Here is a 24,963-nt window from a genome sequence, read left to right on the forward strand (position 1 = left end):
TTGATGTTTCTTTATTGTTTTTCTGTGCAAACTCTGTCTGGAGCATAGTAGTTTAGTTTTGCCCACATAGCTTCTATAGGGGCATTTAGTGTGTTGGATGAGATGCTGCATCTCTTTTTAGACAGGTGTAGGATCCACAGATTCTGATAGTTTCATTGTGGGGTGTGTTGATCATGGTGATGGTAGAGACATTTTGAATAGCTTTGCATTTGGTGTTTAGGTTAGATCTTATTTTACTTGATGTTTGTTGATCTGTGGAAAACGTTCTTCTTCTGATGAGTTGGGCAAGGTGTTTGAAAGCTGGTGGGAGGGAGGGGCTGGTCCTCAAGTTGTGGTCCTCTGCAAGTATAAGTTGTAATTGGAAACTATAAAGGGGAGGGGGGAATCAAATTAGTGTGGGATGGTATGTGACAAGAAGGGGTGAGCAGTTTGAGGGTTTTCTTTCTGTTTATTGTAATAGGTTTGTGAGGGGTATTTGGGTGGCTCATTCTGTAGGCTGCTATGGGCAGAGCACAGCGGGGTATGTTTTGGTCAAGCTAGTTGATCTGACCTGTTTTACTTTTGCTGCTGGCTTTGGCCAAGGACCTACTGTTCAGGGCCCTTGCCTCTGGTGCAGCCAGGCTAGTAGATAATACCTGAAGGCCACCCAGGCTTGTTAACAATGCAAAACAAACAAAAGAAGTTAAACAAATAAGTTAGCACTTAACTGTCTTCCAGTGGTTCTTCCAGGCTTCACCTTCTGGTTGCCTCTTATCTTTCAGAGGCTTTGCAGAGCCTGCAGGCTTGTGCAACAAAGCAACTGATCGAGCAAACAAACAGAAAAGAGCCCTGCTCTGGGCTCTCCTGGTGGCTGCTTAACCCCTGGTAGCTCCAGGCAGCCTGCTCCCTGGCTAAGTACAGCCCCTTGAGGCTGTTTTTCAGTGTCTTTTATCCTTTCCACTCTGGGCGCACTTGGCTAACCCTCTCTCACTCCCCACACCTGTCAGCACCCTTGCTGAGGGACTCGCTTCATCCCATAACCTAGTTTCCAGTCTCCAGTGAGTTCTGTCAGGTCTTGGGTGGGTGTGCAGAGGTGCTTCTGTAGTGTGGGGGCTGCTCAGATGTAGTCTTTTTCTCTGCTGGAATGTCCTTGTGGATAAAAAGGTAGTTTTTAGGTTGGAGAGGTGACTATCACAAAGTCTTTGTAAAGCAGATGTAGTGGTATCTGTGGGTCTGGCTATAGATTACAGCTTCCTTAGTGGCTATACAGAACACCAGTGAGGTGGTTCCTCAGTTTCTTGGAGAGTAATGCACAGCTTGTCAGTGCTTGTAATAGTGGCTTGGTCACCTAGAGTCTCTTAAGTATGATGTTCTTCTGCTAGAAATATGATATCTGAACATATATGAGTGAGCTTCTTGTGTAGGTTAATTTGCAGCCCATTTAATTTGGATGAATATGGTGGCTGCCATGAGCACAGAGGTGGTTAGCTGCATTTAGTCTGAAGGCAGGTAGAAGTCAGGGCAAGGTGGTATCTTAAGTTAAGTGGTTCAGAGAGGCATGAGCTCTTATGGGTAACAACCTATTTGCCTTATGAAGTACGTTGTTTGACTGTATGGCAGCTCGTGCCCCTTTGAACCAATTTGTTTCCAAGGTACCGCCCTACACTGCTAGCTTCCTTGGTGAGTTTGGGATGATCACTAGTTTTGCATGGGTAAGTGGTCCCTGGGGGCTTTTTGGCATATAGCTGTGAAGTGCCATTCTGGATGTGGATTACAGTATCTAGAAAGTTAATGTTGGTGTAAGAGTGTTCTAGAAAAAAAATGATAGGAAGGTGGTATTTGTTGAAACAGCGGCAGAAATCTGCAGGAGAATTCAGATAGTCCAGAGGATGAAAATGTCATCCATGTATCTCAGGTACTGTGATAGTTTAATGATGCAGTTTTCTAAAAACTCGTGTTTGGTTGGTTCTGATGTATCGTTTATGCTGTATCCTCTCTTTTTCCCAGACCTGAGGGAGGGTTTTTTTATACCTGAGAACTTGTCTGACATCTCTCTCAACTAAAATAGTTGGTCCAGTACAAGATATTACTATGCACACCTTGCTTCTTGCACATTCCCTGGATCATCCCAGTTAGAACACTCCCACAGTACTGTAAGTTGTCCAGGGGCATTTAAACCTTTGGAAGGTAGCTTCAGCCAATTAATAACAACAACAACAACACAGCCTGATTCCTTTTCCTTTTCCCTTTCCCTTTCCTCTCCTCCCCCCCTGCCCCTCCAACCCTCAGGCATGTGTGCATACACAGCTCCCTAATAATCTGTGTTGTGAAGGGAGCCCCAGTTGCTCCATTTATGGGCTATAAGGTAATTTCTCCTTTGGACTCCCCAGGAGTGTAAAGATGCTCCTCCAAGCCTTGCTTCCATCTCGGTTTTTTCTTTCTTCTTTTTTTTTTTTCTTTTTCTTACAGTAAGTTGCTCAAGTCTTGTGGTGGGGGAGGGGGGATGAGAGAGGCAGGGGGCAATGGCCAGCACTAATCCTTGTTCCTTTCTCCTTCCCTGCCCCACTCCCCTTCACAGGTTTGCAGTTCGAGTTCATTAACCCCATTTTTGAGTTTTCAAAGGGAATGAATGATCTACAGCTCAACGATGCTGAATATGCACTTTTAATTGCCATCAACATTTTCTCTGCAGGTAAAAACTCAAGGAAGAGGTGGAGAGCAGCCACCCTTAATTAACAGTCCACCAGGATAGGGCAGCCCTGGGTCACAGTTTGAGGGAAGGGGTGACAAGGCTTTGAGAAAGGCAGGATCCTTTTATTGAGTTGGTGTGGTACGACTTACACGTTCATATTCATTATGTACTGAGTGTTCTTGAGATCCCCTGCCACATGAGGGCAATTGTGCATTGTTCTGAGATCATGTTTTAGATCAGCTGAATTGTAATCAGTCCCCTTCAGAAGCCCTTATTACCCTGTATGAAGGCTTCTATTGCTCCTTTGGCAAAGGACAGTAGTGACCCCTAGTGGCCAGTTAGGGATAGTTTGAAGTGTGGGCCCATTACAGCACTAGGCCAAGTGCTGTGCAAGGATGCGGTTTACTGATAGAAAGATCAATATTTCTTTATTTCTCCTGGTGGATTAGCTGCTGAAGAAAGTCTCCCATCCTTGCCTGAATGGAATAATGCCTCACATCTCCATTAGGTCTGGAATGTGAAACCCGGCAAGTTAGACCAGGCTGCCCTGGCTGGTAATCTTTTGCCACAAGGCAAACTCCACTTATTCAACAAGCCATCCTAAACAAGGATGAGATGGAAATAGGCACAGGAAACTGAGTCTTCCAATGACTTCAGTCTTGGGAAGATAGGTTATTAGGAGACCTGGGAGTTGGGTATCAAGGGATTGGGTTTAGCCTGGGATCTCAAGACTGGCAAGGCTACCTACTCATTTATAATCTGTTTTTTTTGGCAGACCGACCGAATGTCCAGGACCAGGCTTTGGTGGAGAGGCTGCAGCATACCTATGTAGAGGCCCTTCATTCTTACATTTGCATCAACAGACCAAATGTAAGTGCCTGGCTGAGTCATGAGAATCAGCTGCCGTGTGTGTGGACTGACTTTAATCATCCTCTCGTACACTGAAAAGGACCCTTGGGAGCTAGTGCTCTTGCTCAGTTCTCTTCAGTAGTTCCCCTGCCACTGGTATGCTCTGACTACTGCCCTACAGTGGCTACTGTGGGAGAAGCAGGACCTGAAGAAGTTGTGAACTGCTGCTATAACCTTCTATCCTGCACTATTCTCAGCATCCCAACCTGCTGGGAAAGGCAGGGCTTGGAGTAGCTAAGAAGCCTCACATTACTGCTTCTGTCCCACTTTCTTCAGTGCCTCCTCTTGGAGGATGTAGGCTTATACTTGCAGGGCACTCAGTGTGTGGTTAATCTTCTTCTGTGTAAAACTTTGGTCTAGTTTAGTGGTTCTCAAACTGCTTTGGGTCACATTTCCCCCTTTTAAATTGGTTACATGCTTTGCACTCCTTTGATTTTGTCTTATGGGTAATAAAAGTAAGACTTAGTCATACAACCTCTATGTAGCAACTTCTCCAGCAGCTGGAAAGAGATTGTAGAGTTCTTCATTTTTTTTTCTTTCTTTTCCTCTGTTTCCCCTTTCCCTTCTTGTCCCTCTGGTTGCATGCGATCTCCTGACCATCTATTTATGTGACCCTGCAGGACCACCTGATGTTCCCGCGGATGTTAATGAAGTTGGTCAGTCTTCGGACTTTAAGCAGTGTCCATTCTGAGCAGGTGTTTGCCCTTCGATTGCAGGACAAAAAGCTCCCTCCCTTGCTGTCTGAAATCTGGGATGTGCATGAATGACCATGTGCTCTCAGGGCACTGACTTGGTGAAGTAACAGCCATCTCCCAGCCTTTGCTAACAAGAAGCAAAGCCAGCTTCTCTCCAGAGCACTGAACTGTGGGCTAGACAGCGCAGGGAGCAACAAGCCTGTGGTTTCTATGATGTGCTGAGACTGTGCAAAAGGCATCTGGGATAGATCTGATGGTTTGGGTTGCTGGGGATTTGGGTATTTGTTTTTTGGGGCTTTTATTTTTAATCTTTGATTTTAGTGCCCTCCCCACAGCAGTGGATAATATAAAACACCTCAGAACGGTAAAACTGAAGACCCTATCCCAAACATCTCTTGAAGGTCTGTTTTTCTTTTCTGAGTACATGTCCTGGGGTTTTGCCACACCTATCCTTTCCCCTTTTAGTGATTTTTTTTTTTTTTGAGTTTGAAAGTGAATTTGATTTGCAGGAATTTTGCCAAACCCTCTTAATCTTCGGGAGCAACCCAGACCAAAAGGCTTCTTCAGGGTCCCCAGCACATGTGAATCTGAGGATCTCAGGGAAGGGGGTTGGACTAGATGACCCTTGAGGTCCATTCCAGCCCTATGATTCCATGATTCTGTGTGGGTTTTCCTGGGGGATCACTGGGTTTCTTGTACCTAAAGTCTCTGTTATGTGCTGCCCTTCACAAAGATTCCCAGAGAAGTGGCTATTGCTGACTATTTAATACTTGTGAGACTTTGTTTCAAGACCTGCCTGTTTATTATGTCCTTTCTCTGGAAAATAGATTCCTGGAACATGTAGTGCCCTCTGTTTAACAAGAACTTGTATGGTTAGGGGCTTACAGGACAAGCCCTGTGGAGAGACACTGAGGGACCTGGACCTCTTCAGCCTCCGTGAGAGAAGGCTGAGAGGTGATCTTGTGGCTGCCTACAAATTCATTAGGGGAATGCAGCAAGGGATTACCAGGGCACCTCTTGGGGTAACAAGGAACAATGGTCACAAAGTGACAGCAGATTTAGGCTAGATATCAGGAAAAACTTTTTTTCACAGTAAGGGCAGCCAAAATTTGGAATGGGCTTCCAATGGAGGTGGTTCTCTCCCCTAGCTGGACAGGCATCTGGCTGGGGTCATTTAACCCTGCACTCTTTCCTGCCCAGGGTAGGGGGTTGGACTCAATGCTCTATTGAGGTCCCTTCTGACCCTAGCATCTATAAGAACTGTGTGTATGGGGGAGGTTATGTGGGCAAGGATCATCTTCTGTGCCCAACAGGGAAAACATGCTTGAAGTTGTGGGGATTTTTTTATAAGGTGACCCATGACCACAGTGCTGTCCTGTGGATCCCTATACAAGTCTGTTCACTTCTTTCATTTTGGAGCTGGGAAAAAAATAGTTTTAAAAATCATGGAACAGATTTTGTGTTGAGGTGGATCAGAAGAAAGTAAGGAAAATAGAAACGGTGTCTGGTAAGAAAGGTGGTGGAACCCCCAGAAATGTAGAATGTATTTCATGTGTTCCAATGAGAGTGTCAAGATTATCAGCTGGGCAGAAAATACATTTTATTTATAGCATAATAATAGGTATTGCCCAACCTACGGGCTGCACTGCTCTGAGAACTCTGCAGGAGTTCTGAGCGTAACTAGCTCTGCTTGAGTCTTCCCCCTTATGCCAAAGGTCTTTCCAAGTTGTATGGACAAGTTTTAGTCATTTTTTCTCTTGGTGTATGCAGATATCCCCCATGTGATGAGTACTCTCCTGTGCTGGGATATCTGGGTTTCAAATCCTCTCCTCTTCATCTTGAGCAGTGGTGAGAATCACCCACCAGGGATTTATGCCCGTGGTCCTTAAGTATTTTATTATGTAGAACAATATTTTGTCTGACAAAAAAGAATTGCATTGCAAAATGTGCTAGTCATTATATAAGAAGTAACTTACTGAGTTAGATCCCTAAGATGTAACCCTAAATACCCTTGTGGCCTGATCTCATAAAACTTTTAACAGGGATCTGTTTGCCCAGTGAACATCCTGAGAACTTACGTTTACATGGGCTTGTATAGGTTTTTTTGGCTGTGTACCTGAACGCTATGCCCACGGTGAGGGTATTGTGTCTGTTTTGCACTTGAGGTTGGTCCCCTGCCACTGGCCTTCACTCTGCACCTTTGTAAAGCACTTGTAACAATCTGTAAAATAATCTGTTTTTATAACTCAATACAATTGCAAAAATTCTTGTTTTAAATCTGTATTTTTAACTAATCTGTTTGAGAAATGTTAATGTTTATATAAAAGAATAAAGCCTAATACAGGATATTTACATACTGTGGTATGCCATCTTTGGGGTTTGCTTAAGCTTTTGAACATTTGGTGAATTAGTCTGAAATCATGCAGAAGGTGAGGCATCTGACTAAGTACTGTATTTACCTGAATAGAAGATGACCGTGAATTTAAGATGACCCCCCCTTCCCAGTGTAATTAGATTCTATACATGGAAAATGGAAAATTATAATAAATGTATACATGTATGGAATTAATTATTGGAGGATCATCTTAAATTCTTCCCCCACATACACTACTTAAGGGGGTGGGGGAAAGGTGATGAAGGGGGCAGTAATGGGGAAGCTGGTAGGGGAACAGACAGACAGTGGGGAAAACAGTGAGGGGATATGTTAGGGCAGGCAGTGGAAGTGGTGGGGGACAGGTGGTAGGGCAGTAAGGGGGCAAGCCATAGAGCAAGCAGTTTGGGGGAGGTGCTAGGGTGTAGGCAGTGAGAGAAGCAGGCAGCTTGCCCCTTCTGCCTGTGCCTGTCCCCCACAGCCTCAGGACCTTATCCCCCTTTCCCTGTTGCCCCTCTCCCTCTGCTCCCCACCCCCCCAGTGCTTTTGCACCCTGCAACCTTGGGTCCCTGTCCTCCTTCCTTCTATCTCTACCACTATCTGCCTCTTCCCTGCTTACCTTTGCTCCCAGCTGGAGCTCTGTCCCTGCTGCTGTGGCTTGTGGCACTGAGCATGGTTCTAGATTGGTTGGAAGCAGGGCAGGAGCCGGCACTGCTGCTACTGGGCCAGGCTGAGGCATGTGCTCCATTCTCTAGGCTGCAGCAAGGACAGAGCCTGCTGGGACAGAGCAAAGGCAAGAAGGAGTGTGGCAGAGGGGGAGAAATGGTGCAGTGGGGGCTTGAAGCTGCCAGGGAGGATTGGCAGGGGGTGCAGAGGCAGCAGGGCCCTGGCCTCAGCCCCAGCTCTGGCCCCAGGTTGGGGCTGGAGCTGCAGAAGCTGTCTTTACCCTGCCACCTTGTACTCAGTTATAAGGTGAGGGGCTTTTTTCCCTATGTTAAATGGGGAAGAAAACCCTATCTTCTCATCAAGTAAATACCTTGATGAGGTATTTACCAAATAGGTTATTGCCTATAAAGGCTCATGCCTCTCTAAACCAGCTAATCTCTAAGGCTATAAACAGACATTGCCAAATGGAGTGAATAGTCTGTGCTGGGATGCTTTCTGTCACAGCTCATCTGTTTTATTGGATAAAACATGTTGACTATTGTCCCACAGGGCCTTTTCTGTTCCCAGGCCTTCCCAGGCCCAATCCTGTAGGACAACACTTGGTACATGCCTCTGCAAGTGGGGAAACTGAAGGTGCCTCGCTTGCAGAGGCATGTCTGGGGATTCTAATGCCTCTCTGCAAGTAGGGAAACCTGGGCAGGCACTCCTGGGGCTTCAGGGGCCTCAACCTGCCTGCTCCAGGAATTCCCCAGGTTGCCTGCATTCTTCTGCCTTAAAACAAATGGACGTACATCACAAATATTGCCTTTTAGCACAGACACAAATTTGGGCGTTGGCATCTGTTTGCTTTCACTTTGTGCTGCCATAAACATTTTTATTGGCAGCAAAAAGGCAATGTCTGTTTGCAACCTAAGGTGCTACCCTCCTTTGCACATACTTGATGAATGTCTTGTATGAGAACTGAGATTACTAAACACTTTCCTGTTTACCAGAGTTGGCAGACTCGGGGTGTAGGTCAAATGCAGCTTGTAGACACCCACAACTTATACTGCAGTGTGCGTTCTCCCTTGACTTGTGCTGCCATGGTCAGGATGCAGCATTGCATGCTGGGATCCATAGTGTAATATGTTTACTGTTATGCAGTTTGGGTCTTTAGCAAATTTCACTGATGTAAGTTACCTGATTTTTATTTATTTATTTATTTATTTATTTATTTATTTAATTGAAGTTATTCAGTTTCTACTGATTTGCATCCATTTTTCACATGCCTCCTGGGACCCATGCTGTGGCTCTGTCTCATGCCCTGCCCCACCCTGGCTGGGTAGTGCCTAGTAGGGTGGGTGCAGGAGTCCCAGGGGCTTTGGCCCAGCATTGCAGCTGGGGCTGACCTGCTCCAGTCAGTGCAGGGCAGGCTAGAGCTGGTGCAGGGAGGTAGCTGGTGCTAGGGTGATGGGTTCCCTCCCAATCCCTCCCCTTCACAGGCTTTTCTGTGCATGCACACTGAGTGGTCCCCATCTCCCCTCCCCCCCAAATTTATTATTTTCTCTGATTTAAACCCGTTTTTGTTTTTTTGTTTTTTCCTTCTCTTCATTTTATCCCAATTTCAACCTGGTTTTTATGTTTGGAAGATAAACCCTGAAAAATTCCCTGATTATTTTTATTTTTGAAATATAAACTGAAAATGCAGAACTTTAAGTATGCTGTATTTCTATCCCAGAGAGAGGAAGGCTGCAAATTGCTCTACATCATGTTCACTAGTACTCTTGCCTTCCCCATAAAATGTAGCCATTAACGCATCAAAATCCTAGTGTAATCAAGGCAAGATATAATCTTAGTATGTTTTGATGGAATAAACCATTAGGTTTTACATGACTCGGCCCTTTCTCCTTGAGCCTAGTCCAGCCTAGGATTTAAGGAGGGAACTGGCATATACTAATAGTCTCATATAGACTAGCTGACTGCCTTTCATGTCAGTCAGCTAGTCAAACATGGTCAAATTAAATCCTAGAGGGGAGTCCAAGTTCATCTTGACCAGTAAGTAGAAAAAACATTAACTTTTCTCTCATCTAGTTGTTGCAAGAATTACAATCACAAAAGCCTGGAAGAAAAGTGACATCCCTAAGATCACTAACTGGTTTACAAAAACATCCCAAACTGTTTAAAGGGAAAAGTCCCCAGGGTTCTACAAGAGGGGAAAGAAAAAAGAGGTTTACTTAAATTTGGTGGAATTTGCTTTAAAAAAACAACAAAAAAACCCAGAATCTTCTCTTAATTCTAAACTAGAAGTCTGAGAGAAATTTTTGAGTACTTGAAGAAAAGTGCAAGTTCTATCAGCTAATATGAACAAATATTAAATTAAATCCAGAATTCAAAAGTAGAGGGGATTAGATGATAATGAGGGGGGAAAAAAAGGGAGAATTATTCTATAGCTATGAAGAAATACAAAAGCTTAACATAAACTGAAACAAAAAGGAACTGTCAAAGACTGGAAGGAACTGAAGAAAACGCAAGACTCTTGTGGACATTCTTGGGTTAAAGAAGCACTTTAAATTGGGATTGGATGCATCTTTAAAATGCTAAATTTGTAATTTGATCAATTTGTTAATACATAAAATGAGGAAAGGGACAAACCAAGAAGGTTAGCAGTAAGAAAAAAAAATCTCATTAGCTTTATCTACACATATTTTAGCCTAAGTTAGTGAGCATATGTTAGCTGAAATATGCTATCACACCTTTTTCTCAGTGTTTTGTACATTGTGGGTTTATCCTATTTACATTTTAAAGCTTCTAACCCACCAGCATCCACATATACAACCCTTAAGTATGTGTTTGTACATGCTTTGGTTAATGCTCTAGTTCTATGGCTAAGGTGAGTTAAAGCCCATGCTTTGTCTGCTCTGACCCATTGAATCTCCATTGTGCCTGTAGCCCAAGTATATGCTGTTGTGCCCATGTTTAGATAGCTTTTCAGTGACATGCCATCATTTCCAGAGCCTGGCTGTTTCAAGCTATCTGTGTTCTCACCTGCTGTGTGCTTCCTGTACACTGTAAGACTCCTGTGCTCTATTTACATAAACCTTCAATCCACACAGCTTCATCCATTTTCTGAACAGCTAAGCAAAACTAACCAACCCAGCATGCTTCTGGATCACATCAGCACTGTGGTTAACCTTTGGTGTGAACAGGAGTATAAGCCTGAGAAACCAATCTGAAACACATTTGTATGAACCACCCCAAAGGGCCTGGTAGATGTGAAGACCAAGCAGCCTTCTGTCCAGCCCTAAAAGTGCATTAAGTTAAAGATAAAGACCTCTAACCATGGAGATAGGGTGGTAACCACAAGTTAAGCAGCTCTCCAATTTCCTACCCTTACTATCAAAAGCTTGAGTGGCTATTTTGACTGCAGATCCTCAACAGTGCCCTGAAACTACGTTTTGTAGGGGTGATAAGTTATTTGGATCAGTGAGAGAGTGAGCAGGGAGGTGCCAGTGAGGATCCCAGCAATAGAGGGAGTAGGACGTCAAAAGAATGGATTCATGATTAAACCTTGCTACTTAGATGGAACCTGGATCTGGACATGCAGCTGGAGGGATAAGGGTTTGCATTTCTGGGTTATGTTTGGAATTTGGCCCAGGCTGGTGAGAAAGCAGTGCTGAAACCACAGCTGGGTAAGTGGCATTCATTATCTCTATTGTTAGGGGGAAACTGCAGCATGAATTGAAGTGCTCTTTTTAACTGTCACACACGTAGGCTGATACACAGTTGTACTGTTGCTACCATTACAACAATGTCCCAAGCAAACAAGAAATCCAGGTTGCTGCGTTATGTGCAAGATGCCCTGAGGGCCTTAGTACCTGGTGTCCTTGTTCTGTGTATTCACAGCACACCACCAGGGCTGTGGCATCACTTGCTGTTAATAAACCTCTGCATCCTGGCTCAGCATCCTGTTAATGTTTATCCAGCATCCCCCCTGTTCCATGCAAATGATGGTTTTGATTTTTTTTGTTCATGCAAAAGAAAGTTAAGACTGTTAACAAGATTCCCAGGCAGGGCACATTTCAAATAGCAGCCTTGGTACTCCATAGCTCTTTCTGTTTCTTCATGTGCTGTTCAGTCGGCAGGTGCTGAAACCCCCCTCTGTATAAATAGATAGCTTCCTATCAGTAGTCTTGAACATTGGTTTGTCTTCTACTCTGGGATTCCCAGTGGATTAAAATCCTCAGAGCTCTCCCTGACCTGAAATAATATTAAATTCTATGTTGTTACTAGGTCCCTGGTCTTAGTACCCAACCCCCTTTCACTCACTCAACCACAACCCACAAAAGTTTGCTTTTAAATAATTAAAATCAAAATTTCCCACAAATTGTATCTTTGGTCTAAGTGCCTCGCTAGAAGGAACAAAATAACAGGCCAACATTAGAGCATAAAGAGTGACCAAGTACCCCAACTCAATAATGCACTGAACAGATACAGAATGATAATCCTTCTGCCTCCAATAGGCAACAAATAATCGGCTTTTTCCTTTTCCTGGATGGGACTTCTACTTGAGCAAAACCATACCAACAGCACCAGGTTCTTGCAGACAGAACCCTCACACCTCATAGGAATAGAACAGAGGATCAGTGATGACTTTTTGCATGATGTGCACAGTTAGACAAATATACCTGAAGCATCAGAGAGGGGAAGATGGAACTGTTTTATATTTTCCTCTAGTTGAACCAGGTGATAAGGGCCCATGACCAAATGCAGCAGAAGCTGTATGAGCAGTTGTTCATCCTGATGACCACCTGACTACTGTTTCCAGCACCAGCACCCACAGCCTTATCAATTTCTGCAGCCAATTATATAGCTGCTGGAAAATGTTGGGGCTGGCTGGGTTGTGAGCCACTTCATGAACAGAAATGGGCAGACAGATGTTCTGTTTGCTCCACCCCTGTTCAAGTGTGTACAAATCAGTCAATCTATTCAAACAAAGAAGAAAAATACATATGCTCAGAGCTGGCTTTAGGGCTGGGTGATGTGGACAACTGCCCAGGGTGCTGCAATCAGTGGGGTACCACACATATACACACACGTGAGTAGCCTGCAGTCACAGCAGTGTTCTCCTCCCACCCCACCCCACCCCACCCGGCCCTGGCTGATCCATACCTGAGGCAGGAGAAGCAGTGCCCAGTCCAGCCCACCTCCTGCCTCCAGTGGCTTAAAAGGATTTGGGCTGGGCAACGCAGGCAGCAGCAGTGCAGGAAATTTGCAGGAAATGCTGAGCTGGGTAGAGTTGCAGACACTTTTTGGAGGCAGGATTAGGATTCAGAATGACCATGATGAATTAGAAAAATGGTCTAAAATTAATCTAATTCAATAAAAAACACATGAAAACCCCTGTATTTAGGACAGAACAATCACATGCCCAAATAAATACTGGGCAATGACTGATTAGGCTGCAGTACTGCAGAAAAGGATCTGGAGAGTTATAGTAGACTGCAAAGGGAACATGAGACAACAGTGTGCTCTTGCTGCAAAGAAAGCCAACAGCATACCAGGTTGTTTTGGCAGGAGTGTTGCCTGCAAGTCGAGGGAAGTGATTCTTTAGCTCTGTTCTGCACCAGTGAGGCCTCGCTTGGAGTACTGTGTCCAGTTTTTGGCACTGCACATAGACAAACTGGAATGGGTCCAGTACTAAGAAAAAAAACTAGATGTCTAAGAAACCTGCTTTACAAAGAAAGGCTGGGAAAAACCAGGATTATTTTAGTATGAAGAAGGGAAGACTGAGTGGGATTGGATAACAAATTTCAAATACCTGAAGAGTGGTTATAAAGAGGATGGCAACAAACTGTTCTCTGTGGCTACAGGGGACAGGACAAGAAGCAACAGTCCTAAATTTCAACACAGGAAATTTATCTTGGAGATTAGGAAGGACTTTCTAACTATGAGGGTGGCTAAACATGGGGATAGATTATCTGGAGAGGTGGTGTAATCTCCATCCTTGAAAATTTTTAAGAGCAGATTGGACCAATGCTTGGCTAAGGTTGTTCAGACAGGGATGATGCTGCCTTGAGCAGGAGGGTTGGACTAGATCAGTGGTTCTCAACCTTTTTTGTGCCAGGATCCATTTGTAAACAGCAATGGTCAATCCCAGCCCAGTGTCACTAACAACCCACTGTCCACTCCACCCCCCTAACCCCCAAGGTGTGGGGCAGAAGTGGGGTGCGTGGGTCACTGTGGGGCCCTCGCAGGCTGGCACGCTACTGCTTCCCCCATTTTTCTCCTTTAAAGTTTGGTCGCAATCCTTTCATATATTCTTGCCACCTACTTTTGGGTTGTGACCCACAAGGCTGAGAAACGCTGGACTAGATGACCTCTTCAGGTCCCTTCCAGTCCTATCTTTCTATGGGTCCTGCTACATTTTCAAATAAAGCTGGCTAGAAACCAGCTCCAGAGTTGTTACACATTTTCAAGCACTAACTTTATAGTTGGCTGGCTCCTTTTACAGCTGGATACTCATTTTTATCTATATGGCACCTGTCACACGTTTCAACTACAGCCTGCTTAACCAGTTAATCATGTCTGAAGTTGTAACCCTTGGCATCATCAAGCGAGGACTAGGCCACAAAGTTATTCCACAAAAACACGGGTAAATAACTTTGTGGCTGGTTCCTCTGATGCCAGGCCCAGGGCGCCCCCTGCCCGTGGGCAGAGCCGGGACCCCGCCATCCGCATGACCTGGCAGGAGGCAGGGCTGTGCGGCATCGGGCCTCGACGTACCCATCTGGAGGGGCCCAAATCGCTCGGAGCAACTCGGCGGCTGGCGCGCGCCTGCCACAGAGCAGGGCAGGGCAGGGCAGGGCTTTGTGTTCCCCGTGCTAGGTGCCGCAGCCACGCCCTCCGCCACAGCAGCCCCGCGGGGCGGAGGGACAGAGAGGCGCGAGCCGACGCCAGGGGCGCCCCCCGCCCGCGCCTGCCCACGCAAAGCGCTCTCCCACCCCCACTCTGCGCGCGGCTGTGCGTTCGCCGCGCTCCCTGCGGCCGGTGCAGAGTGGTTCGCTCCACTCCCCGCGCTCCCGCGTCCCCCGCGCCGGTGCAGTGGTTCGCTCCACTCCGCGCGCTCCCACGTCCCCCGCGCCGGTGCAGAGTGGTTCGCTCCGCTCCCCACGCGCCCCCGCCCCCTTCCGCCGCGCCGGTGGTTCGCTCCTCTCCACTTCGGGCTGTGGATGCGGAACTGGGCGCGCGGGTCGGGGCGGCGCGAGCGCTGGGGACGCGGCCTGCGCCTGCCGGTGAGCGCCCTGCCGCGCGGGGGTGGGGCAGGTCGGGGCGGGGTCTCGGGCGCGGGGAGGGGCGTGTGCCCCCCCGTGTGGACACAGGGCCGGGCGCGTGGTCACGCGTGTGTCTGGGGCGCAGGTAAGCGTGGGGGTGCCCCTGCGGGGCGGTGCGATGCCCCGGGAGCCCTTGGCAAGGTCACTGCGGGGAGGCCGGGGGCTGGGACGGGGCTGGCCGCGGCGGCCTGCGGCCCAGGTCCGTGGCCAGTCGCGGCGGAGCTGTCACGTGCTGGAGGCGCTGCCCGCAGCCCGGCCGCGGCAGCGGAGGCGTTAATGGAGGCTGATGAAATGGGTATGGGCCGGGGGAGTCCCTTCCTCCCCCGCGAGGTCGGAGCCACCTTTCCCTTTCACCTGAGGATCCTGCCCGCCAGGATCCTGCTTCATTCTCTATATTGCCTCTGTCATCTCCAACAGCTGCATCCTTCTTCCTGGGTGTTTGGATCAGGGTGTTGTCCAGGGCTGGGGGCTTGACTCCACCTGTGTTGGTCCAGGAGGAAAGGATGCAGGGTAAAGGCATGAGCAGAGAGAAGCCGTTTTTTGTTGCTTCATTTTGTTTCCCACGTCTTGGCATGGCAGAGCCTCATTTAAAATGCATTATAAGTGCGGAGTCATACATTGAAAATGCATTATAAATGCGGCCTCATGCAGTCTTAACTCTGCCTCCTTGGACGTGGCAAGAGGGATAGCAAATATAACCATACCTTACCCCTCCCTAAGCAAACCTGCACTGTCTCTGAGTCCAGTGCAGCCCCGAAGCATCTGTGTAATGTGTAGCACCCCACCAAGGTCCTTGCTGCTCTCCAAGCAGCAGCTTGGATCCAGGGAGAGCTTAATCTTGGTGGACAGGGGCTGATTTCTTTTCATTCACTGTGCTGCATTACTGGGAAAACTATGACGTTCTGATTTAACTTAATGAACCCTGATATTGTGTTCCCTTTTAATATCTCATTGTACATCTAATAAAAAAAATGCAAGCTTATTGGTTGCATCCCAGAATGTCTCCCTTGGAGAGCAAAAGGATGCCTTGTCTGCACTAATCATAGCAAACCTTGTACATATCGATGTGGCAGTATTACTATGTACTGGACTGGACTAATGTAGATAGGTCTTGCATGTTTTTATCACAGTGATGGAGGAAAACCCCCCCAAACTCAGGTTTTCCAGGTGTGATGGTTAATGTGTCCTGTCAGCTCTAGCACGCACCTACTCTGTTATTAGCACCAGAGCAGATGGTGTTTTGCTTAACGCACAAAAAAAGGATTGGGGGGGGGGGCGTTTGGAGGAACAGAACCCAACCAGGCACCGTCATTTTGTAGTATAGTTGGAAGTGAAGTTAAGGCCTTTTGGTGTGATTGTGAATGATGGAGATAATGCATACGACTGCTGGCACTAAGTAAGATTTCTAAACTATTTGCTTCCAGATTTTTTTAGACCATGAGCAAAGCATAAATATATAGTATATGTATATATATGTTTTTGGAGAAGGAAATCTTTCAACTTGACGCTCTTGAAATTATATGCAGATAGTTCTGTTTAAACCAAGTCTAGCTTAATGGGATGCTGGGGCCTGTACGGATGAAGTTTCCTTTTTGAAGTTCATAAAGGACAAATCGGGCCTACCTAACTAGATCAATGCTTGTATGGCATATCAGGATTGGTGTCTGAAGGGAAATTGGTAGAAGTGGGATTTGAAATTTAGTAAAATGATTGACTGAAGTGTCTCAAATTATTTTGCTTCACGTGAATTACAATGTACTTTGATTTGACATGGTCTGTGGGATCAAAACTTCATAATATTAATAAAGCATATTAAGTAGCAGAGAAAGCTCATAGGGAAAGCCCAGTAGTGAGTTTAACATCCATTTTTCTGTTTACTCCTCCTGAACGTTAGTGAAAAACACACGTATTAGCAAGTTACAAAAGCTGATGACCTAGAGAGATTTAAAATTGAGGACAAATTTAACTTAGAACAGTGCATCTAGTATACGTGGAGAAAAGTGCTGGAAATACCTGTTCAGTAGGAGCATGATATTTTGAAAAGACTATATGGAAGAACTAAGATTGAGAGTGGTTAGAAAATTAGACATGAATTTGATACTTTTACTGCTATACATTGCAATTTTTGATCTTCTCTTGGTAGAAGCATTGTGTAATCGAGTCTGGAGTGTGCTAATCTTTCCCTTTGGGGCTTTTGGCTACGATTAAGTGTAACAAGATGAATACTTGGTACGTTCTCTGTTTAGGGTACAGTTGCGGATGGTCACCGTCTATGGTCAACTGGCTGTCTCAATTTCTGCGATCATCCTTTGGCTCTGTTGTGACTGTACTGGGGATATTCCAGGTGCAAATCCAGTTCAGAAAGATACTGACATATTAGAAGGAAAATGGAAAAATCTGACTTGGTCAGGAGCTTGGAATAACTGATTTGGAAGCAAGAAATAAGAAGCAAAATGTATAGTTTGGCTCAGTGTTTAAGGTGGAGGTGTGAAATGCTGTCGTTTAAGTATGCCAGAGGTATAAATAATCAGGAGGAGAAAGAAACCTGTTAGTGATTCAAGAATGTGTAATTATGAGAAATGGTGTGAAAATGAGCAGAAGAGACTGAATCATGAGATGTATTTTTTTTAAACTGGACACCCTTCAGGGTGGAACATTCAGTGTACTTTAGCCCCTAGAAAGTTAGGCAGGTTGTCTTAATACATTTTAAACCTAGAAAGCACATTATTATCACACCATCAGAGCTCCTGCACAACAGATCCATCAGTAATTCCTGCATGTATCACTTAACTTCCAGCTAAGCCAAAGAATGTCTTTAGAAAGACATTCAGGCTTTTCTTTGAAGACTTCCAATAATAGAGACTCCATCACATCCCTATCAGACTATTTCAGTGGCTAGGGATCCTTACTTAAAAGTGCATTCTATTTCTAGGCTGAATTTGTCTGTTAGAGATGGAGTGGCCAGTTTAAAGAGACTCTAAAGCATCAGCTCAGAGCACCTGTCAGTACAAATGACTTGCTGCTCTAAACCTAAGACACTGTCACCCAGGCTGGAAGTTGCTTTGAAACCCAACAGCCACTAAACACTGAGCTGTCTTGCTAACTGCTACTGACTGCTTTTTTTCCTTTACTGACTAACTGGCAAGGCTTATTCTGCTCCAGTCAGAGGTACTCTGTGCATGAGTCTAAGCTATTCATTCTGAGACAACTTTTACTACATATTAAGAAACTGTAGCCCAGTGAGAATGCTGTATATCCAGGTTATTAGTGTGAAATAATAATTAATCAATACAGTAATGGAGTAATGCAGCCTGTGCATTTTCTGTTTCTTTCATAGCCTGTTTAATACTTCACAGATGTTTGCAGTCTCAGAAGAGGGGCTGGATATCAGTTCAGTCATGAAGAAATGATCCCAGGGGGAAGGAGGTATCCCTCTCCCCATTTTATACATAGGGAAATGAGCCACTGAGTGTGTAACTTGGCCAGTGTCATAGCATTTGATGAAGTAGGCTGTAGCCTAGCAGAGCTCATGCCTCTGAATGAGTTAGTCTGTAAAGTGCCACACTGCCCTGTCCTCTGCCTAACTTCAGACTAACACGGCTAACTACCTACCTCTTTCTTGACCAACATCAAACAGGGTGTTGTGCCAGACCTAGGATTTGAACTCGTATTCATGAATCCCTTTTCATTGCCTGAATTTAAAAAAGGAATCTTTTCTCTTGATTTTGCTGTGTCTCTTTCCTTTATTATGGTTGTAAGCTGTGGTGTTCACAGTTGGTTTCTCTTAGCTGGAAGAAAATGATTCCACTCCCAGGCTGTGCGCCCCTTTGGGGGCACTTCTGTTTCTTCTCATGTTTTGGGCCCTTCAAGATGTGTTCTGCTGGAATTTGATACTTTTTGGTCCAGGCCAGGGAGAACTCCAGATTGCAGTGGTTGGAGATTCCTGTCGTTTCTGGGTGAAGTGAATTTCTTGCTGGTTAAATGTGCTGAGTTGACAGTTCCTGGTATGAATCTTCTGCTTGTCCATAGAGTAGGTATTCCTCTACCTCATTTCTTACCAGTACAGTTAATTTGTGTTCCTTGTGGGGAGAACTGTTCTTTTTGTCTGGTCCTTTGCGGGTACATTTTTAAATACTGTGAACTCAAGGGCCTAATTAACACCTCTTCTGAAGGCAGTTCTGGTGAGGAGGATGTATCCTCTCTAGAACAAAGCAGATACCCTGCAAATTCATTTCTCACAAGGGTTGCTGAACAACGATGGTAACTATGTTTCCAGCAATTAACTAACTGGTATGAAAGGGGTGATGTTGTGTTAGCCTTTGCCACAGAGTTCTGCCAGAGCTGATATAGCTCTGCCAGCAACACTCCTGGTAGGGATGCATTCCCTGGAGTTTGTGTCATGAGGAAGATGGTGTAGATCTGTCAGTAGACCTCCTGCTGGCAGAGCTGTGGCCACACCGGGAGGGCTGGCCATTGCTGTTGTAGTTAAAACATCATTGGCTCCTGTAGGGTAGAGTTCAAAAGCTGTGCTTCCCTTTTTCCCTTGACTGTCTCATCACACTCTTCTTACCACTTTTTGTGCATGGACTCTTAATGAGAACTGGATTTTCCATTCTCTCCATCATGGTGTTGGTGCTTAGTATGGAAGGACCTTGTGCAGTCCACCATCCTGTCTCCTGCTTAGCTCTAAAATAGTTGTTGGCAAGTAACTTTTTCTTCAACCTTCCCTGACAACACTTCATACAATGCTTTTGTGGCACTTGAGAACAAGTCTGTCAAACTGGAATCTCCCACATGCCAGAATACTAACCCCAAAGGCACCGAATCCATCCTCTGCATCACTTCCTGCCCTGGCCTGACTAGAACAAGAACCAGAAATTCTAAGAACTTAGTAGAAGGCTGGTGTGGGTTGGGAGGATCTGGGCCACTGTTTGCAGACAGTTTGAAGAAGGCATGAAGTACTAGACATGAAGCCCATAAAGTGGGATGAGGTATGTTTGTCGGGGAAGTCACAGTGACTGGTCTGGAAGTGAAATGGCAGGGGGGGTAGATTGCTGAGTGCTAGGTCAGGGACTAGGTACATTCCAAAATCTATTCAACTTTGGGTTTATACATTTCTCAATTTCATGCCCTTTGGAGATGCACAGAAACCACTGATGCCATTTATCAGTGTTCCCTTCCTGATCCCTTCTCTTTTCTAGTGAATAGTTTTTTTCATCAATCAGTTGGCTAGGACAGAGGACTTCACTTCATTTGCAGCTTTGATATGCATGAGTATATTGTGAGGATCCTGGGGAGCAGTTTCTTGACCTGTTGCATTTCTTCCCCAAGAAGGAAATTCCAGCTTAAGGATTCCGTGAAAGATATTACTTGTGAAATAAATAGCATGAACAATTCCTGGGCTTCAGATCTGCCTAAGAGGAGGCTATCAATCATATATCATAGGAACGTAGCCCTGGAAGAGACCTCATGAGCTCCTGCCCTCTTTTCTCTGTTGTCTGGCTAGGTTGCTTCTGATTTGTCTACTGCTCTCTTGCGATGTCTCCTCTTGTGGGCATAGAGCAGCTCCAAACAAGGGACTACCTGGAGGGTGGCATAGTGACATCAGAGAGGGCTCTGATGAGAAGTGAGTAATTTAAGGGTTTACTTCTTGTTAGTTGGGATTCAGCAACTCCCTTGTTTTAAGTTCTTTGTACGTGTTGCCTTACCATTGTATCAAAGCTGCTTTTTAATTTTTCATGGCTGTTGATCTCCAGTTTATCGCTTGTGAAAAAAGGCCTCTCAGCATCTATAGTGTCAGAACTCTGGCCTGCTTCATGCATAGAGAAGTGAATATAGGACTGGAAAGGATCTCTTGAATCATTAAATCTAGTCCCCTGCTGCTGCAGGCAATGCTGATAATTGGAGCAAAATTTAACATAAGAGTATCTTCTAGTAACATACTGAAGCGGGGGAGGTAAGCAGGGTTCTAGCTCTGAGCACTGACCCTGGGGGGCTCAAAAATAACAGCAGCTGTGTTGCTGGCCTGGCTACAGCTGGGCTGCTGCCCCCTGTGTGGCTACTGTCCAGGGTGCTCAAGTGTCCAGCTTTACCTCTCGTATCTTCCCTTTAGAAACGAGCAAGTATGATGTTGTATCTAAAAATGTAATGCCATGGCACTTGAGGAAGATCCCGACTAATCCAGTTCAGGGCAACACAGCTTGTGATATTGAGTATTGTACAGCCTGTATAAACAGACTTTGAGCTGTAATTTAAAGACAGATGGCAAGCTGATGAAGCAGAGGGAAACTGCTGCAGATGGAAAGATATGCATCAGAGAAGGCTCTTGCAGCTCTCACAGCAAGCTTGCATGAGGTGCAGACAAGAGGATGGGCTGAAAAAGCATGGATAGAAGTGAGAAAGACAGTACTCTAAGATGCATTTTACCAAAACAAATCCCTGGAAGTTAATTTTAAAAGTAAGATCAATCTTTAGCTGGATCCTTCAGATAAAGGGGAACAAAAAGTTGTCTTGGAGTGTGAGTGTTGGGATTTCTCTTATGTGAGATGGACAGCGCTATTCTGCACACACTGGTGTCATAGAGAGTTCTGGGGAAGATTATATATGTGATCTGCAGTAGATGGGGATTAATTCTGTAGATCCTAATGTGATTACCCTGCACATCACCATGATGACTAGTTATGTTTCACTGGTCCCTCAAATTATGCATCATCACTGTCGCTTTCCCATGAAACAGGTTTTATACTATTGAAGAAAAAAGATATAAATATGTTGGTTCGTAGACTTCACTCATATGCTGCAGTCCCTCTCATGACTTCCTGCTCATTTCTGTGGCCAGTTCAAGGCCCTGGTCTTGCTTTTCAAAGCCAGCAGTGGGTGGAGCCCCAGCTAAGTTAGTGGCCATGTGGCTGTTAATGGAGACGGCTGTCTGTGCTTCTTTAGAGCAGTGTTTCTCAACTCGTAGGTTATAACTCAAAAGTGGGTTGCAAGAATATATGAAAGGGTTGAGAACAAACTTTAAAAATGGATTCTCCTTTAAAGGAGACAAATTTGGGAAACCACGGCTCTTCCCGTGCTGGCTGGCAGAGTTCCAGCCTGCAAGGGGCTGCTTAGGGCCCTCCTGTGCCTCACGTTCTCACCCCCCTGCCCAGTGCACTGGAGCTGGGGCCTGGGGCAGTGGGTTGGGAGTGAGGAGCACTGGATTGAGGCTGGCCATCAATGTTTACAAATAGGTCCTGGTACAGAAAAGGTGGTGAACCACTGCTCTAGAGAGAGGTAGTTAGCCATGTTAGTTATAAATCAGGCTTCTGCAGGTCAGGGTGGCACCTTAGAGACTAATGGTTCAGAGGGTCATAAACTTTCATAGGTGACAGCCTACTTCATCAGATGCTGTTGTGGTCACCTACAACAGCTTATGCCTCTGAACCGGTAAGTCTCTGAGGTGCCACTCTACCCTGCCTTATGCTTCTCTAGGGCAAATTATCTTTTATTGGCACTTCTGCCCTCTGACTTTAGTCTCATGCTTGCATTAGTAGGTGGAGAGCCTTCCTAGAGATGCTAGCTGAAGGGTGAAACTCAAAAGGGCTAAAAATGGGGAGTTGTGCAGAGCTACTTTGGAGAAGCAGGATCCTGTGTGTGGTTGTGATGGAGTTTTATCAGCTGATGAGTGCTGTTTTTCAGCTATGTGCAGTTGAGCACTACTGCTACTTTGTATTCAGGCCTGGGGAAGTCCTTATGATTGGGAGGCTAGAGCATGTGGTGTAGATATTACACTGTCATCTGGTGTGGGAAATTTCAGGTGCGCAAGAGGAGGCTGTTTAATTGATGGCTTCAAGTGGCCCTTGTGCCTGGGTGAAGCTTGTTTGTGGTGTGGGCAGTGCTGGCAGCCTTGGTTGCTGAGTGGAGAGGGGGAGGGCTGCAGCTACTCTATAAATAGCTCTGACAGCCTGAGATCTGGGGACAGAGATTGGGTTGCTATGGCGACTGATCTGAATCAGATTACCTGCAGCTCCTATTTCCCAGTTTATGCATGCCTGGTGGCTGTATGGTCTTACATTTGTTGGAGGATGCTGTGATCAAATACTTAGCCAAATAGACAGGATAGAGGAAGGAAGCAAGTTCTTAGCTAGTGTACAACAAGGATGGTAAAACCAGTTACTACAGTAACCTAGAGCTGGAATCATTCAGGCTGTTATCTTGTGATGCTGTGGTAATATCCTTGTCTGAGGGGCATGTAGTATTTGTCTCTGTATTATTCTGGTTGTGGTAACCTGCGCAGGGATGTTGACAAATAAAGCTAGCTGCCTCTTACCTTGCTTAGTGTGACATGGAGGCAGCTGTCCCAACCAGCCTCCAGAGCAAGAATGATATGGATTGGAGAACTGACTTTGAGTCTAGAGTGCATTTCTAAATCAGCACGAGGGTGCCAGTGGTTTGGGGAGGCCAGGAGAGAGAGAATATTTTTTCTGTGTGAAAGCTGCTTTCTAGGTATGGTAGGGTTGCTGTGGACTGCTCTCCAGAAAGGCTGTTTTTTGTTTCTGATTTTGAGCCTTGTCTTGGGGCTCGTGCACTAATCAACTTGGGCATTTGTACACGCCATGGGGGTTTACTTCGGTTTAATTCTCCCTCAATTGAAGTGATGGGTCTTTAAAACCACCACTTCAGTTTAGGGTGAAGTAATCCCTATAGCATGTACACAAGGGTTGGGCCTGACCCTTACCTGCCACTCCAACAGTGGGGAGGGGAGGGTGAGCTGCCTAGGGGCTGAGTGGTCTCTGAGCTGGGGGTGGGGATGGTGCTTCCCTCCATGGCAGAGAGGGCACCCCCAGGCGGCAACCACCTGCAAGCACCCAGCCTGAGCAGTCCCAGAGTGTGCCGCAGCGGTGGAGGGAAGCACTGGACCACCATGCAGCACAGGCAGGCTCCGGGGAGGGAAAAATAAAGGATCAGGCTCATCACTTCTTTCTTTTTTTCCCCTTCAGTGGAGCCTGCTTGTACAGGCTGCCGCTGGGCTGCCTGCAGAGCTCCTGTGATGATTGGGGCCGGGTGCTTCCCTCCCACCTCAGAGATGTTTTATTTTACTGCGTCCCAAAGTCATGTAATGCGCATTACGCCGCTGGCATGTTTGCAGTGTTTTTAAAATGAGTCCTGTCTATCCTCAGAGCCATACCTGTGTATTAGTATATTTGGAGCATGCAGTCTCTGAATGCTTTGTTGGCTTGCCCAGGCGGAGTGCACTGTGCAGATGCAGGTGAAGTGGCTGCACTGGTACAGCAAGTCCTTCCAGCTCTGCCTATAGAAACTGCTCTGATTTCTGGCAGACTCCTTCAGTGGACCCTGGAGCAGCCAAGGCCTATTTTGAGTAGTTCTCAGCTCAGCTGCAAAAGTTGAAAAACCTGAAAAACAAGGATTATAATTTCCATGCAGTTATTTTCATCTAAATGTCCCAAGCAGGTTGAGTGCCCTATTATATTGGGCACTCTAAATGCAAACTTTTTTAGACCTATTTTAAATGTTTAGTGTTAAAAGCAGCCAAAATAGAAAACTTCATGCACATGTGATATTGGGGTTTATGGTCTGTACCTGTGAGAGGTTAATATGAATACCATATGTGTTAAACTTATGAGTAGCTGTTCATAAACAATAAAACTTTAAAAAAACAACTTGAATGTGAAATTGCAGGAGAAGAAATCATCCACAGACTGGATTGTATTAAGTATGATCTCAACAGAGATTATGGATTTTTATTCCATTACCTGTACTAGCTTTTATAACCCCTCTGTTCCTTAGGGGGTTAATTTCTTTGTTTATCTCATTTTAGTCCTTCAATTTACCTTCTTTTCTTTAGCTGTATACCCCTTCTTACTCCTTTCTTTCCCTATCCTTTGTATATAAATTATCCTATTCCTTTCTCTTTAGTAGCCCTGGTCTCTGCAAGTCCATTCCTACCATTCTCTCTACAAATCCATTCATGAGATTTATTGCTATGGACCACAGCCTGGTAAAAGCCAGTTTGAATTCATAGAAATGGAGACATATAATGTCAGAGATGCCAGCTACAAACCTATATTGAGGATGAATGCTGCCAAATATCAGGTCTCATCTCAGGAGAATGTTAACGGAAGATGAGCACAGCCACAAGAAACACTAATAACATGCTTCAGTGAACAAGAGTTCCTGTGGGACCTATCCAGTAATTCTGGTTAGCACTTCCATATCTTGCTCTGTTGTATACATTGGCAGAGATCAAGGTCCTGTACGTATGCCACTCCTTGAACTGGTGACTGTAGAGATTTGAATCAGATTTTTACAGAATCCATCTATTAGGGAACCAGCAGAGCA

The 24,963-nt window shown here is 45.5% G+C and overlaps 2 protein-coding genes across 25 annotated transcripts in view; both read left to right on the plus strand.

The window, feature by feature from the left end:
• Positions 1–6,627, plus strand: part of NR1H3 (nuclear receptor subfamily 1 group H member 3) — a 41,274-nt gene extending 34,647 nt beyond the window's left edge. For all 4 annotated transcript variants that reach the window (XM_090033101.1, XM_090033102.1, XM_090033103.1 and 1 more), the window contains 3 exons: positions 2,558–2,671; positions 3,447–3,541; positions 4,201–6,627. In XM_090033101.1, the coding sequence (XP_089889227.1) occupies positions 2,558–2,671; positions 3,447–3,541; positions 4,201–4,347 (356 nt within the window). In that variant the 3' untranslated portion in view covers positions 4,348–6,627. The remainder of the gene's footprint in view (positions 1–2,557; positions 2,672–3,446; positions 3,542–4,200) is intronic.
• Positions 6,628–14,393: 7,766 nt separating this feature from the next.
• MADD (MAP kinase activating death domain) overlaps positions 14,394–24,963 on the plus strand; it is a 115,781-nt gene continuing 105,211 nt past the window's right edge. For 8 of the 21 annotated variants that reach the window (XM_090033112.1, XM_090033109.1, XM_090033117.1 and 5 more), the window contains exon 1: positions 14,396–14,583. The gene's annotated coding sequence lies outside the window, so the exon portion shown is untranslated. Of the gene's footprint in view, positions 14,584–14,622; positions 14,708–24,963 lie in introns of those variants that run through there. The other 13 variants (XM_090033105.1, XM_090033111.1, XM_090033108.1 and 10 more) reach the window with 4 other exon arrangements.

Source organism: Crocodylus siamensis, chromosome 2, assembly GCF_052110815.1.
Source record: "Crocodylus siamensis isolate JL-2025a chromosome 2, ASM5211081v1, whole genome shotgun sequence".
Lineage (NCBI taxonomy): Eukaryota > Metazoa > Chordata > Crocodylia > Crocodylidae > Crocodylus > Crocodylus siamensis.